This window comes from Staurois parvus, unplaced genomic scaffold, assembly GCF_062004578.1.
Source record: "Staurois parvus isolate SC_StPar_1 unplaced genomic scaffold, SC_StPar_1.0 ptg000249l, whole genome shotgun sequence".
In the NCBI taxonomy this organism is placed as follows: domain Eukaryota; kingdom Metazoa; phylum Chordata; class Amphibia; order Anura; family Ranidae; genus Staurois; species Staurois parvus.
This window is the reverse complement of record NW_028318045.1, coordinates 13,791,471-13,808,406: the sequence shown is the minus strand read 5'-3', so window position 1 is coordinate 13,808,406 and position 16,936 is coordinate 13,791,471. Positions and strand designations below refer to the sequence as shown.

The 16,936-nt window shown below is 39.7% G+C and overlaps 1 protein-coding gene across 1 annotated transcript in view; it reads right to left on the bottom strand.

Annotated features, from left to right (window-relative positions):
- EFCAB6 (EF-hand calcium binding domain 6) overlaps nucleotides 1-16,936 on the bottom strand; it is a 212,375-nt gene that overhangs the window by 66,631 nt on the left and 128,808 nt on the right. Inside the window, exons 11-16 of the mRNA XM_089680804.1 lie at nucleotides 15,544-15,654; nucleotides 13,072-13,192; nucleotides 11,922-12,092; nucleotides 9,461-9,532; nucleotides 1,434-1,594; nucleotides 630-800 (exon numbers count right to left, since the gene is read on the bottom strand). Of these exons, the coding sequence (XP_089536930.1) occupies nucleotides 630-800; nucleotides 1,434-1,594; nucleotides 9,461-9,532; nucleotides 11,922-12,092; nucleotides 13,072-13,192; nucleotides 15,544-15,654 (807 nt within the window). The remainder of the gene's footprint in view (nucleotides 1-629; nucleotides 801-1,433; nucleotides 1,595-9,460; nucleotides 9,533-11,921; nucleotides 12,093-13,071; nucleotides 13,193-15,543; nucleotides 15,655-16,936) is intronic.

Sequence of the window (16,936 nt, the reverse complement as noted above, 5' to 3'; positions counted from 1 at the left end):
TATTTTTTGTTAAAAGGTGCACTTATCATTTAATATTACTGTATAAAATGGTGCTTTTTACATCTGTCACAATTTTTTTATTGTTTTGGTTAGAGTAGGGAAGGGTTAAACCGCTCAGATTTCTACTGCTATCTGTCCATTTGGAGAAATTTGCCCTGACATCCAAATCTGCACAATGTATGTTTGACTCTATGATTAAAGTGGCTGTAAAGAAGTTTTTTTTTACCGTAATGAATTCTATGGGGGAGAAGCAGAGCGCCAGCAGGGGACCCGAGAAAAGGAGGATTGGGGCTGCTCTGTGCAAAACCATTGCACAGAGCAGGTAAGTATAATGTTTGTTATTTTAATGAAAAAAAAAATCAAGCTTCACAATCACTTTAAGCCTAGATAGGTGAAACATGTTAGTGGGCGGGCTTATGGTGGAAGGATGCAGTGTGTGCCGTCCATCAACAAACCTGCCTGGCTTTGATGACACTGCATCCCTTTTTCTTTATTGTGGCAGCTACTGTATCTAGTTATGTTTTATATCTGATACAACCTCTTCACGAAATCTCCCCAAAAGTCATGTTTCATATTATTTGTGTTTTTACTTCTGTAAGGCCTGCTCATGCTAATATAGTAGTTGTTACCTGTCACAATGATCAGACTGTCTTAGTCCCTCCTGGTATTGATTTTTGTCTAGGATGTCGGTGCTCACACCATTAATGTCATCAGCGCATGAGACAGAGACTCCGATATCGTGCAGCAGCTCCAAGTAGGCAATGGCCATGGAAGAGCTATCCCCATACTGGTCACAAATCCTGATGAGGAATAAAAACATTATCAGCTGAAAAACAGATAGATGAAAAAATGTGGCCAAAAGATTGTGGAAATCTGACTATGATCTTGTTGGAGATCTCAATCCACATCCATGGCCACCAGTATAGTGTTGACTCCCATATTCCTCCCCTCCTTTTCTTTGTGGCAATAGCAGGCTCTGCTCTACTGGGAAGGGTTTTCACAGGATTATGGAGTGTCTGTGGGAATGTTAAGCCCTGGTCAGATACAGATGTTGGATGAGAAGACTTGGCACACAACTAATCCTAAAGATGTTCAGTTGGGTTGAGGTCGGGGCTCTGTGAAGGACACTTGAGTTCCTCCACACCAAACTCATCAAACCATGTCTTTATGTAGCTGGCTTTGTACACGGGGCACAGTCATGATGAAACAGAACAGGGTCTACCGTAAATTGGTTGGAAGCTTACAATGGTCTAAAATGTCTTAGCATAATTAGCATAAACTTTGGAGGGATTATTATTATTTTATACAGGATTTATATAACACCAACAGTTTGTGCAGTGCTTTACAAAGTAAAGGGATGTCCACATACTTTTGGTCAAATACCAGCAGCAATGTTAATAATAACAAACAGAAAGGGAAAGAAAATGGCATACATATTATAGTGGTCATCTGACAAAGACGGGCAGTATGTCTGAAGGATGCTCTTCAGCTGATCCTTGTGGATGATCCCCGATCCTTTGGGGTCATGCGACAGTACAGATTTAAAAACATCCTTCAAGTGCGCATTGATCTTATTGAGGAGAATGTGTTCCATCTGCCAGGAGGAAACAGGAAAAAATATTTTTCACCAAATTAAAGGGAAACTATAATGTATTTTCAGACAGTTCACATTATTATTATATATATAACTAAGACCTCATGAACACTGCTTAAAATGCTCTTTAAAGGGAGTTTTTTCTGCCTCCAAATACCCCTCTATGTTCCAGGCGCACATTAGAGGCTGAAAAATACACATCACTTGCGCATTCAGAAGAGGAGCATTTGAGCAGAAAAAGAGCTTGACAGGCCTAAATGCATGTAAACACACTTAACCACATTTACAAAACATATTTTAGGCACGTTTTTTAAGCTGCTTTTTTTTCCTGCCAGGAGCAAAGGCGTCTGGAGGGTTTGAGCAAATGGCCAATATGCATGAGGCTTGAAAGTTATTTTTGATGTGGTCTGCATATTTTTATGATTTTTTTTTTTTATCTCTAGCCACACAACCGCCAATCATTCTGAAAATTCTAGGGTCCATTCACACTAATGTGTTATTGTGTGTTAAGGTGCATTGTGTTATTGCAGCCTATTTATTTTGAATGGGATGGCAGAACAACCTAAAGTGACAATGAACTCGAGTGAAAATTTGCTATGCTATAGGGAATGTTGAAACACATTATTCATGCCTAAGCCGTAACCCGTTTGGAATTGCTCCTGAGAAAAAACTACTGCACTTCTGCTGTGTGAGGGTGCCTAGGCATACGTGTGCAACACCAGAACTGTACAGTGGGGAAAATAATTATTTGAACCACTGCTGATTTTGTAAGTTTGTCCACTTACAAAGAAATGAAGGGTCTATAATTTTTATCATAGGTGTATTTTAAATGATAGAGACAGAATATCAACCCAAAATCCAGAAAAAAACACATGATACTAATGTTATAAATTGAGTTGCAGTTCAGTGAGTAAAATAAGTATTTGATCCCCTACCAACCAACAATAACTTTGTATCCCACAGACTGGCTATGTGCTCATGTGGAACACAGATTAGTCTTCTTGAGACACTCCTTTGTTGCCTTGGCCGTATGTTTTGAGTCATTGTCATGCTGGAAGACCCATCCATGACCCCTCTTCAGTGTTCTGGCTTAGGGAAAGGTTCTCATCCAAGATCCAAATAATTATTTTCCCCACTGTATATCTGCAGTGTGAGATCTGGTTCCTCTCTATGCTAGTCTCAGGAGATTTGGCGTTATATTTGGTGATGTTAATACTGTGCTATTCATTGTTTTCCATGTTGGAGGTTCTGACATGAGGAAACAAAGCCCTGCCTCTACTAAGATGGCTGCCTCAGTAATGGGAAAAGATCAGCTGAAGGGAGACAATACTGGTGATTAGTCCTTTACTCTCTACCTGCCTATTTTTGGTATTTTATTTGGTATTTTTTTAATTATATTGTAGCTTACCAATTCTTAAATGTGTTGGCTGAATTAGTTTACTTTTTTATGCTCTTTTTCTTCTCCTTTATTTTCACCTGTTTACTTAACCAGCAAGTCCATTATTTTTTTTAACTTCCTTTAACAGACCAGGCTGTCTAGCAAAAGTGGCAGTTAAATGTTTGAGACAAAGCATTTACCACTGACAGATTGCTTACAATGGTTAGCTTTTATTCACTTATATAAATTCTTTATCCAAAAAAGAGAAAAAAATGTTGCTGTAACTGCTTAAACAGCAGTAGCAGGAATTGGGCTTTATTTGTTAGTCAAGTCCATCTAAATCTGCTAGTCAAACACTACCCTCTCCCTAGAATGACAATGCTGCTCCTCATTGCTAGTCAAGAGTGGTCACACACTAAGACAGAAATGTGTTATTGGCTAGATTACCAGGTGAAAATAACAGAAAAAAAAGCCAACAAAATAAAACAAGTGTAGATACTACATTTAAGGATTTCCAAACTGCAATATATTAAATTTTTATGGGCTTAAGACACCTTTAAATATGAGGAAAAATGAACATGACTTTTTTTTAACATAGTGCAGAATAACACGACATTGTGACATTTAGCTATGCATTGGGATGCTATTCTATAATTACACTTTAATGGCATTTCACATGAGCGCAGAGAGTCATACACCATAAAAAAGGAGTACATCTCTACCTGGGAGTGCCAGGTGATTGCATACAGACACAAATCCATAATAGACTCTGGTTGCACACTGGTAACCACACATCCAAGCATTTACTTGCGTACAGGGTGAATATGTGCATCTAGACACAAACAGTTTGCACCCAGGACTACTCATCCATCCGTGTTTGCAAGCAAATGCTCAGATGTGCAGTTACTAGAGTACAGCCGCAGCCTGTCATTGATTTGTACAGGCAGCTGTATGCAAATAGTGGCTCACTGTACCCATGTGATTGAGCCTAAATTGTGAGGCATGACATTCCTTTCTTTGCACCTCTTTAGGTGCTGGCTTTGTAAAGATCCCTTTCTGCTACTTCAAAAGTTCCTCAGTAACAGGAAAGAGTTGTCAACCCCTGGGACAAGCAGGTAGACAACTGCTCAAACACATGCTCTGCCTTTGCTTAAAGCCTTCGAACAGCGCTGAAAGTGAACGCAAAACAGTGTACCCAAAAAAAATAAAAAATCCCTTTTACACAGGCCCATAGAAAGCCAGTCCCCACCTTTAACTTAAAATAACGCTTTTGAGAGGACTACATTTTTGAAAAACAAAAATCAACTTCACAATACAGCCATATTGCTTTCCCAACAAATTCATATTTACGGCGCAGATCTTTGTGCTTTCAACACTTTTCCAAAAACTATGCAAATAGTTGAGAACATAAAAGTTGGAAGCGGCTGGCTGATTAAATTAATTCTTATTTAATAGCTCGGTTCTCGTCTGGCTGCCTTGCCGATGGTAGTAAACAGCACCGCGATGTTGTTAAAAAGATACAGCAACATTGTGCAGCAATTTACATATAAACTTCTTCCTTATCTGCATGTCAGCCATTAACACTTTGTAATCCACAATGACTGCAGCTCTTCTAATTGCAGAATGACACATCTTTCTTCAGAGCTGCCGCCGTTTTGTATAGTTAAAGGACAAGCAAGAGTATAATTACAGAGGGCCTAAATGCAAAGATTTAAAGCTGAACTCAAGGCAAACATCTAAATAAAGAGATCAAAATATATACAAGGCAGCTGTTTGGCCAAAGGTTTTGTATTTCTGTCCATTCAGTCCTATGATTTATACTGCCATGACACAGCCCCGTCTGGCAGGGTAGGAGACCTGTGGCAATGCAGTAACAGGTTTTGTCCCTTCACCAATGTGTGACTGGACAGTGAAATAGAAGATTGATGAGCTAAATATTAATTAAGTGATTCAAAGGAAAGCAAAGTCTTCAAACATTTTTCAGTTTATATAGTGAATGTTTGAGTTTGTAAAGAAGAATACAAACACTGCTATTTTTTTGAACAGTCTAATATTCACTTTTCTTCAATTTGTTTAGAGGAACAACACAAATTTTATATATTTTTCTTCATGTTTTGATTTGGAATAGAATGTGTAGTGTTCCCAATGCATTTGTGTGTATGGAAATAAAAGCTATTAGAAGGATTTTGAGCTTTAGTCACTTTTTTCAACACACTGCTATTATTTTGAACACAACTGTATATATAATAATATATTAATGAATCAAGAGTTGCATTAATTTGTGTCCTTTATTTGTACCTAAAGTTCAGCGTTTAAAGTTACCTTCGCCTTCTAACAAAAAATAATAAATGCACTTTTTTTTTTTTTTTTTTAAATGTGCATTTTATATTTGTTTTGGGAGCCTGGAAAACATTGCACCATCAATTAACAGATAGCTGGTGCCACTCAGGCCTCCTGCAGACCTGTCAGTGTATCTGTCTGCTCGTACCTCATATGGGCAAGCAGATAAACTCTGACAGGAAGAATCAATGAACTACCACAGCACTCCACAGCGCTGTGGTAGTTCATTGAGAACTACAAGCCGAGAGCTGCAAAGGCTGTCGGAACTTGTAGTTTTCCCATTCACAGAACACTGGCAATGTGTGATGCAGGCAGGTGGGCAGAGCCCCACAAGGCCGTGTTTTTTTTTAAATTGTGAATTAGTGAGGAGAGAAGATCCCCCACTAGCTGTCAAAAGGGGATCAGGGGCCAGTCCTTTCGTAACATGTTACACCCTGAATATGGGTGTAGCATATAACATTTTATAAACGGTGAACTTTTCCTTTAGACTGTCATAATATGACCAACAGCAGCAGTACACAAGGGCTAATTCAGTCAATGGTTTTAGGATTTCAATTCGGTAACTCACCCAGCCCACAGAACTATATACCTTTCCCCAAACAAACATCATACTGTGTACTCTGCATATCTGCTGGTATCTAGCTCATGACAGGAAATGTGTAAATCAACCATTAAAGCACCATTCACATGATACATCAGACAAATGATCATCTGTTTTTTTTGCACGCTAGTCTCATATTGAAAATGAAGAGGTTACTAAAGTTATGAAAATTCTCATATGACAGAATGCAACTTCGAAAGTGATGTAATGTGTTGTATTGTATTGTAATGTATTCTTTCATTTTTGAGCATGTGTGGTCTTGCTCTTCCGTTTGTTTTCGGACAAATACTGTACTGATTAAATGAAAATTGTGACAAATGCTGTGTACTAGCTATCAGATCGCTTGGAAAGTGGTATTTTTCGTACGATTTTCTGATCGTGTGTACTGGGTGTTAGCATTACCTTTATCTAACACGGCCATGTAACACATACACAATGCAATTTCTGAAAACGTATAACCCTTTATATACATAACAGACTTATGCGACAGTTTATAACAGAGAGCAGATACCACGATAAGGCTACTTTCACACTGATCCTCATTTACGATTCATTTTTAACATATGTGACTCAAAAACTGCAGCAAAAATGCACCGCAGATGCCTTTTGGATGCATTTTTGATGCTTTTTCCATTGATTTCAATGGGTAGGTTTTTGGTGCATTATTTTACCGCACCAAACCTGCATCAAAAATGCAACAAGGAGGATTTTTAAAAATGCACCTGACACGCAATGGATCAGTGTGAAGAATTCCACAGAAATACATGGTGACGTGAAAGTGGAAGAAAAACGGATCAGTATGAAAGCAGCCTTACTCTGCACCAGCACTTTATGTTTAATTGTCAGCCTGCCGTGTGAACCTTGCAGGTGGCCGCTAGGCTGCTTATGAAGTCCACCAGCTTGGCAGCCCCAAGGCCAACTGAAAGCGCTTGCACAGCAAGCTGAAAATGCTGTTGCTAAGGTCTCATGCACACGGCATTCTCATGCGTTAGCTGTAGAATGCCGCTTTAAAAACTTGAGCTTTGTTGCATTTTTGCATTAGCATTTTGCTAAAAAAAACTACAAACTGCAAAGGCTGAAAAACTATACTCCCACAAACGGTTGAGGGTCAAAAACATTCATATACACTGGATAGCCATGTTTTTCAGCGTTTTTCAGTGTTAGAGAATTTTTACAGCTGAAAAACTCCTCTTCGCAGTAGTTCTGGTTTATTTGTCCAGCCTGAAAACGCTCCTGCTGATAAAAGCCTATGTGTGCATGGACACATAGGATAACATGCTGGGGAGTTTACTGGCTGTTTACTGGACTGACACCCAAAACAACAGCTGTAAAATCGCCCAGCGTGCATGAGGCCTGATCATGAGGCATCTAATTGGTTTAGCACTGTCAGCTTGCAAAAGGAAATGTTCTCCAAGTAAAAAAAAAGTTTGCAACAAATTCACAAAAAAAGTTAGCTTAAAAAAATGTATACAGTGAGATGTGATGCCATACCTAATTAAAAATACTTATTTACTCAGACTTTAACCCCTTACTGCTGCCTTACTTCAATGTCCAGGAGGCTCAGCTTCTAAATCTACTGATCTGCTGTGACTGTCTCTTATAGAGGTCACATGATTGGTCTCCCTGGTTCTCAATCAGAAATTGTGACCAAGAGCTATTGGTGACAGCTTGGTCAGTGTGCTGGGAGGACGCAGTAGGCATGCTCTCAGCACACAACCTCAGGCTGCACTCAGGATGCACTTGCATGGCGACTTGGCATTACAGTGGTTATAAACCTCAGACATGCAATGCAAAGCACAGTGTGTACTTGTCTCAAGTAAGAGCACCTGAGGCCAGTCTCTTCATTGGGTATATATACAGTACCTTGAAAAAGTATTCATACCCCTTGAAATTTTCCACATTTTGTCATGTTACAACCAAAAACGTAAATGTATTTTATTGGGATTTTATACGATAGACCAACACAAAGTGGCACATAATGGTGAAGTGGAAGGAAAATGATAAATGGTTTTCAAACATTTTTACAAAGAAATATATGAAAAGTATGGTGTGCATTTGTATTCAGCCCCCCTGAGTCAATACTTTGTAGAACCACCTTTTGCTGCAATTACAGCAGCAAGTCTTTTGGGGTATGTCTTCACAAGCTTTGCACATCTAGAGAGTGACATTCTTGCTCATTTTATTTGCAAAATAGCTCAAGTTCTGTCAGATTGGATGGAGAGCATCTGTGAACAGCAATTTTCAAGTCTTGCCACAGATGCTCAATTGGATTCAGGTCTGGACTTTGACTGGGCCATTCTAACACATGGATATGCACATGGACATTGATCTAAACCATTCCATTGTAGCTCTGTTTAGGGTTGTTGTCCTGCTGGAAGGTGAACTCCGCCCCAGTCTCAAGTCTTTTGAAGACTGTAACAGGTTTTCTTCTAAGATTGCTCTCTATTTGACTCCATCCATCTTCCCATAACCTCTGTCCAGCTTCCCTGTTCCTGCTGAAGAAAAGCAACCCCACAGCTTGATGCTGCCACCACCATGTTTCACGGTAGGGATGGTGTGTTCAGGGTGATGTGCAGTATTAGTTTTCTGCCACACATAAAGTTTTGCTTTTAGGCCAAAAAGTTACATTTTGGTCTCATCTGACCAGAGCACCTTCTTCCACATGTTTGCTGTGTCCCCCACATGGCTTCTCGTAAACTGCAAACAGGACTTCTTATGGCTTTCTTTCAACAATGGCTTTCTTCTTGCCAGTCTTCTTCCATAAAGGCCATATCTGAGGAGTGCACGACTAATGGACAGATTCTCCCATCTGAGCTGTGGATCTCTGCAGCTCCTTCAGAGTTACCATGTGCTTCTCTGATTAATGCACTCCTTGTCTGGCCTGTCAGTTTAGGTGGATGGCCATGTCTTGGTAGGTTTTCAGTTGTGCCATACTCTTTCCATTTTTGGATGATGGATTGAACAGTGCTCTGTGAGATGTGCAAAGCTTGGGATAATTTTTTATAACCTAACACTGCTTGAAACTTCTCTACAACTTTATCCCTGACCTGTCTGGTGTGTTTCTTGGCCTTCATGATGCCGTTTGTTCGCTAATGTTCTCTAAGAAACCTCTGAGGGCTTCACAGAACAGCTGTATTTATACTGAGATTAAATTACACACAGGTGGTCTCTATTTACTAATTACGTGACTTCTGAAGGCAATTTGTTCCACTAGATTTTATTTAGGGGTATCAGAGTAAAGAGGGCTGAATACAAATGCACGCCACACATTTCACATATTTATTTGCAAAAAAGTTTGAAAACCATTTAGCATTTTCCTTCCTTTCTCAATTATGTGCCACTTTGAGTTGGTCAATCACATAAAATCCCAATAAAATACATTTATGTTTTTGATTGTAACATGACAAAATGTGGAAAATTTCAAGGGGTATGAATAGTTTTTCAAGGCACTGTAAGCGTTTACAACCACTCTAAAGCCCACTTTTGTTGATGCCACATACACATGGTTGCATGAGTAGAAAAGGAGGTCTGACTACAGAGCTCTTACCGTCTCCAAAGACAATGCAACTGATGTATCCTTTACTGGTTGCTTGGTATTATTTAGCCACTTGTGACCTGTCTAGGTAAAAGAAAAGAAAATATTTTTAGGCTATAGAATTTGCTTGTAAAATATACAAATCGCACCGAAATAACATGAAACTTCAAAATGGATGAATGCAGGGTTGTGGTTTATATAGTTTAAGTATTCCCAGTGTGTTGCCCACAAATTGCCACAGCTGTCAGTTTGCTGCCCACAAACTGTCACAATAGCCAAGGTGTTCCCCGTGTACTTCCAATATTTTAACCACATTTGGTTTCCATGTATTGTCAGAATTGCCATTGTGAGCATATCGCCGTAATTGCTATTGTTTTGCTCACTTTCATGCCCATGTATTATCATAATTTCCACTGTGTTGCCCAAATATGATCATACCTATCAGTATGTTAAATGTGTACTGTCATATGTCTGTAGATGTCCACAGCCTACGGCATGTTAATGTGTGAGTGTGTGACCAAACAAATTCTTTGCTAGATAATTAGTGTTGTAGGCCAGGGTGCCACATTCCTAATTTATATGAAAAAAATGTCGGACTTTATGGTACCATAAAAGTTTGTTTTGGGAATCATACAAGTTAACACTCTACCTGAAATGGCCTGACACTATCAAACCACACCCTTAAAAATGATATTTTTTCCCCACCCTTAACACAGCTCATGATGATCACCTCTCCCACTCACAGGGTTCCAAAACTTTCCAGGTATTATAATAATAATAATAATCTTAATTTTATATAGCGCCTTTAAAGGCAGCTTCTCAAAGTGCTTTATAAGAAAAACACAAGAAATACACAGGATAAAACAAAGGGGAAAAGGGGACAATAACGTGAAAGATTGTCTAAATAAAAAAGGTTTTTAGATTTGATTTGAATGAGTTTAGAGAAGATGACTCACTGATGTTCTTTGGAAATGAATTCCAGGGTTTTGGGGCATAGCAGAAGGCTCTGTCTCCCATCGAGTGTAGGCGAGTAGGGGGGAACACACAGAAGACCAGAATTTGAGAAGCGAAGGTTAAGAGGGGGGAGTAATTTAATAAGAGTTCAGACAGATGTTGGGGTGCCAAGCCAAGAAGAGCCTGATAGGTGAGCAAGAGGATCTTAAAGTCTATGCAAAACTTGACAGGTAGACAGTGCAAGGACTACAGGATAGGGGTAATAGGATCACTTGTACCAAAGTGAGGTATGTTAACATGTGTCAGAATGTACCAGTCATTCTGGTGAAAAGGAAAGAGAATTATGTGTTAGTAACTATGAATTACCAGCTCAGGCCTCATCAGTCATTATATTCTCCTTTTCCCTCTTTCAAAAGTTTTAAATGTCTCCAAACATTATTTTAGCTAAGGGGTCCTACAGATCTTATACTGGCCCTTGGAATCTGCTAGAAAACATATGAGTAAACTTCTATTTCTTCACTATGTAGAAAATCCCCAACCTAGAAAGAGTATGTGCATGTTAATGCCCAACTCCAGGCTCCGTACCCTACCATCCTTTGGGCCTGTGCCAGCAGTATGTTATGCTTTTTTTCTACTTACCTCTTCTATCCTGTTAGATGCTGGTGAAGGTGAGGTACTGTATGGGGATAGCTCTGGACTGTAGGTAAGCATTGCGTTGCTACTTGTTACTTTTTTGTTTTTTTTTGTTTTTTTAGTGGATCAGCAGGAACATTAAAAAAATATTTTGATGTTGGACCACTTTGTTCACCACTTTGTTGGCTGTATACTTATTACTGGTGAGTAACTCACTGAATAAAGGAAAGATGAAAGTGACAGCCCTGTAGCATTTACCTTCAAAAATACACCAGCAGTACCTATATTTCTATATCTTCCCATTTCAAATAAACATTTAGAAGTTCAATGTTTTCTGCTGTCTGTAGCACTGAGCTTGTCTTTTCAAAGAATCAGCACTTGAAGGGTTAATTTTACTTTTTGGCTACACTTGCTTTTTAAAAATTCATGCTTCCAATAAAGTTTTGTCTGCCTGTGGAACGTGCTACTTACAACTTCATAGTCAGGCGCTGCTACATACTGCGAGCCCTCATTAGGATTGTCTATATTCATCCTCGTCTGGCAGCCATGTGCTTGCTGCAAATTCGTCTTTGTTCTTCAATTTATAACCAAACTAAACTACAAGGAAGCCCAGATTCCCATTCTTTTTAACTGAAATATATAATACCGGATGATCTTTTCTAATCTTTTGGTATTTTCTGGTCATTCTCACTACAGAGGTCTCCAGGCAGTATCCTTTCCACGTCTCCTAATGCAGTGTTAATGTATTATGCTCATTAGATGGGTGACGGCAATGCTTCGGAAATCATCCTTTCCTATCGCTATGTGAGCTCCAAGTCTCATAGCTCAGAACAAACCAGACAGAGAAAGGAATAAAAACAGCTTTCAGCTGCTAATGGGCACGTACAACAGATTCCTTTTCTTCAAACAAGTCCAGGAACTGGTGGTAGCTGATGAATCCGGAGTGTTCCGGGTCCAGGATGATCATTAACTCTTTGAACTGCTCATCTGTGATGCGGAACATCATGCAGTCAACAATACGGCGTAGCTCCTTTCTGCTCACTTTGCCTTTGCGTCCCTGAAACCGTGGAGAAAAATAAGACATCACTCATGCTTAAAACACCCTAGTAGGGTCGGTTCTATTAGTGTAGATATAACTCAAACAGCTTAAATCTCATATAAGTGTTTAAAGTAATCTTTAATATGTTTAAATCTGCAGCTCTCATTAAAATTATATCTGGTGATCCTGCCATGAAGGTCTTTGTTCAGGCACTTTCTTGTTCAGCCACGCCCCGTGCCTGCATAGCTAACAAAGGAGGTTGCTTGTTTGACATGGACACTTTCCACAGAACGCCTTACATTTTTCTAAAAAAAATGCAACGTGTTCTCTCACTGTATTAGGTGAAGATTGTGATGACACCACCTCTACATCTCGTCCATTCAGAGTATGACTTGCATTTGTTGAGAAAAATGCAAGGCGTTATGTGAATGACACCTGTGCTGAGCAAGTGACCTCCTGTGTTCAATATGCAGGGCATAGCACCCGGAAAACAGCAGCAATCACTGTAGTAAGGACACCTGCTACAGTGATTTCCAGATTCCACAGGTATGACACATGCATGCCTACATTGTCTCAAGCTGGTTCATTGTAACCATGTAATAAAATGCACACCTGGAATTCAGATTTAAGACAAACTCTTTGCACCCATTTGATTATGAGCTCCATGAACCTCTGGGGTGAGCACAAGCTATAGAAGTCAGTATTGAAGTGGTTCTTCAGACATGGGTGAAAAGTGTGCCAAACCTGTGGGAACTGTATGATTCTGGCAAGTCATCAATGAATAAAACCCCCAAAGAATGCTGCTAACCACTTGTCAAATTATGCTTTGGAAAATTTAGACTATTCTGAAGGTGTCCTAATTCTAAAGAGTTGTACCTTTTACAACTCAGTCACCGCTGAGTGCAAATACACAGCCCTCCAATATCCATATAACATACTAGGTGCAGACTATAGTAAATAACGTACAGTATTAATGCCATACAAGAATGAAACTCACCTCATCAAGTATAAGAAAGGCCTGTTTTAGAGAGGGGTAGGCTTCCTGGAAGTGTTGGTGAAGTTTTTGAAGAATGTGGTCATTAGAGAATGTTTCATCTCTTATTTTCACAGGACTGACCCTAAGATGTAAAGGTGAACATACTCATTTGTGGAGGGTATGGGATATATATGTAAATATGATCATCCTAACGGTTAGAAAAGTCTGTCACTCTTTATCCTCCTACAGAGTCTCTTGAAAGCCCACCACCTTGACCCACTTATACTTTCCTTCCCTCCCTAGCCAGTCCATTGCTTTTTCTAAGTCACAAAATACCCAGAAGAGTATGTTACCACCTTCCAGCATGCGGTGCTTAGTCCTGAGTGGCCAATTGCCAGGTCCAAGCACTGTAAAATAAGGGAGGGCTGCGGAGTGCAGAGCAACGGGCTGGGGTTGCATGGTGACATGAGTGGATGGAAGGTAGGCTCTGAAGCAGAATACCCAGGGGGTTGGGGGTGTTGTCAGGGACAGGCTGGACTTTTAGGTAATGGGCAAAATTATGTGAATTTAATTGTGTCTGAAGAGGACTAGCTGAACAGAAATGGAAACTGGCTACAGCGCTGGAGAGTGGAGCGGGAAGTACAACTTGGCAACATTTTTCCTTTCATACAGTATGGGGGATGCATACATCTAAAAAAAAAATTGGAGCTCCACTTTAATAATCTAATCATGATACATGGTTTTGAAACCATTGTAAAGTGCAAAAAATTGCATTTGTTCATTTGTTGCATATATTGCATTTATCATTAAATATTCCAATAAAGTAAATATATGTCTATACAAACTTTCTACAAATGAAAATCTCTGATTGTCTTTGGCTCAAAAAATTACACACTCTTCATACAAAAAAAAGTTATAGTAGACCTTGCACTAAAATGCAAGATCCATGCTTTACACCCTAGCCCATCCCCCCAGGTAAAAATGGGTCATGAAAAAAAAGAGTCTGTGTTCTACAACCTTCCTGTCCTAGGATATAATAGAAGTCTATGGCTCAGTGCAGTTAACCTGCAGGTGCACTGCGCTGCACTGGCGGTTCAGTTTGAAAGCAGCCTAATAGTTGTTAACCATTTTATAGGTGCTAATATGCTCAGTGCAGAAGCACAGTATATGGGCTGTAGAATACACTGACCTTTTTTTCCTCTTCCAGCTTCTGCTGGCATTGCTTTCCAGGCTGCTGGAAAGGTCCCAGGCGCAGTGCACTTGATATCACTCTGCCTGGGTCAGGAGCTGGCGCTACAGAGGAAGCATTGGCTTATGCAGCTCCTGCTCCCTCCGTGGGTTCCTGCTTCTTCCACTGCTGGCTCCGGCTCTATGCACTCAGATGCTCTGGTATGTTGGGTCGGCAAGCCCAAATCACGATCAACGGGTTGCTGGCCCCAGGCATGAGCTTCGCTGGTTTGATGTCGAGGGCCACACCAGAGGGCTCCGAGGGCTACATATGACCCCGGGGCCACGGGTTGAACACTCCTGGTCTAACCAGTTACAATCTATCAAAAACTACAAAAAAATTTAATTCTGCCTTTACATTCACTTTAACAATATTCTTGTATTGTGTGTTTAGTCCCTAAGACAGCCCATACATGATTATTTTTTTTGTTCATCCAGCAGGTAGAACGAAGAAAAAATAAGTCATTTCCCCCATTCACACATTAAATGTGGATGGGGGAATCCTCCCGCTATGCTATTGTATTCTGCCAGCAGGGTCACACGAACTGCCCAGGCTTCAAAGAATGCATGCTCTTTTCTTTGAATGGTGACACTATTTTCCAAGGGTTACGATTGGTCATTACTACCAATTATTCCTATTCACAATGTAGTCAAAACTGGAATACGTTTGAATTCACACATGTGCGGTGCAATTTTAAGCTAATTGACAAACTAGTTGTTCAGGTCAGGTTTAGATCAGGTCAGGTTTACATCAGGATCAGAAGAGAAAACCGTCCTGAAATCGTATTCACAAACTCATGATGTGCAATTTAGAAGCGGTTCCCATGGAAGCCAATGAGCCTGTAATCTGCACCTGAACCAGACCGCACTGTTCAAAAATCATACAGGACTCTTTTTCAATCCACACTGAATCTGCACTACCAGTGCACTGGACATATGTGAACAGGCACCATAGAAAGTAATGTTATTTCACATGCTTGCGCATTGGAAACTGCATCCAATCCGCATATATGTGAACCGGCTCTTAGTCGCTCAACAGAGCTGCTACAAGCACACATCTGGTTTGATCATCTGCCAAGCCATTGAAAATGGGTGAACTCATTGGAGAAAAGCATCCATATCCTACCTGCAGCTAGGTTTCTTGTTATATTTTCTCAATATTATTATATTTGTTACCGCTATTTATCATAACTTAAAATGTTATATAAAGTTTGATTTTACCTGTAAGTGTAAAACATAAACTATCATGTAACCGTGATAAATCACCTGTGATTTGACTTGATTGGCAGAGTCTGGCCATTTTCAATACAGACAGGTCCCTGAAATTTTTTCAAGAACTGCTCCCAGGAAACTGTATCTGTGACATTGAATTTAAACCTGAAAGGAAAACATCCACATTACACACACTAAAGTGGAACTATGATCTCCCATTTAAAAAAAAAACATTAAAAAAATGTCTTGCACCATTTAATTTTAAATGCATCTGCTCTTTCAGTTTCATTTTAGGCCCCCTGCAAATTCCCATAAATAAGTGTTGATCCTGCCAGTGAAGTCCACATTATGCAGTTTCCTGTGATGGTGTGACAATGAGGCTGCACTGCTCCTGCATTCAGTGAAGAGCTGTCACTTACACTACACCGTGAAATAAGAAGATGTTGCAGGGGCATGGTTATCAACATTGTCACTGCTGACTCACAAGACTCTAGCTTGTCAATCAGAAAGATTTGGTTCAGTCGTACAGGAGACTTTAGATAAACTTAAATATTTTAAAGTCTAACGTTTTATTTTAGGTATCTCTTGCTTATCCTGTACCCCTAAAAAAGTCCTACAATAAGATACCTGAAGACCCACAAAAACCTCTTTTGAGCCCTTCTCTGAATTAGTATCACTTTGTTACTTCATGTCTAAGCTCCACCAATTGCCATCTTTTTGTGCCTTTAGTGAGCACTGAAACAGCCTTATTGGACAGTAGAATCATTTGGCATTAGCCCAGAAAGCTAAGGAAAGATGATTTAATTTGTAAATCCTGTATAAAACGGTATTTTTATGTATTGTATGCCTATGTATTGCACACTGAACTCATTGTGCACAAGGCACTTATAATGTTTTCCTTACATGTCTGCATTCTTTCAAGTCCGGATTAGAAATCAGCCTGCCTATGTAATGCCTCTTGTTACAATAAAAGTACAATTTGTAATATTAAAAACTTAAAATGGGCGAAATAAACAGAACAGTTATTTGGAAAGATGCTGAATGTACAGTGGGGCAAAAAAGTATTTAGTCAGCCACCAATTGTGCAAGTTCTCCCACTTAAAAAGATGAGAGAGTCCTGTAATTGGCATCATAGGTAGACCTCAACTATGAGAGACAAGATGAGAAAAAAAATCCAGACAATCACATTGGCTGATTTGGAAAGAATTTATTTGCAAATTATGGTGGAAAATAAGTATTTGGTCAATATCAAAAGTTCATCTCAATACTTTGTTATATATCCTTTGTTGGCAATGACAGAGGTCAAACGTTTCCTGTAAGTCTTCACAAGGTTGGCACACACTTTTTCTGGTATGTTGGCCCATTCCTCCATGCAGATCTCCTCTAGAGCAGTGATGTTTTGGGGCTGTCGCTGGGCAACACGGACTTTCAACTCCCTCCAAAGGTT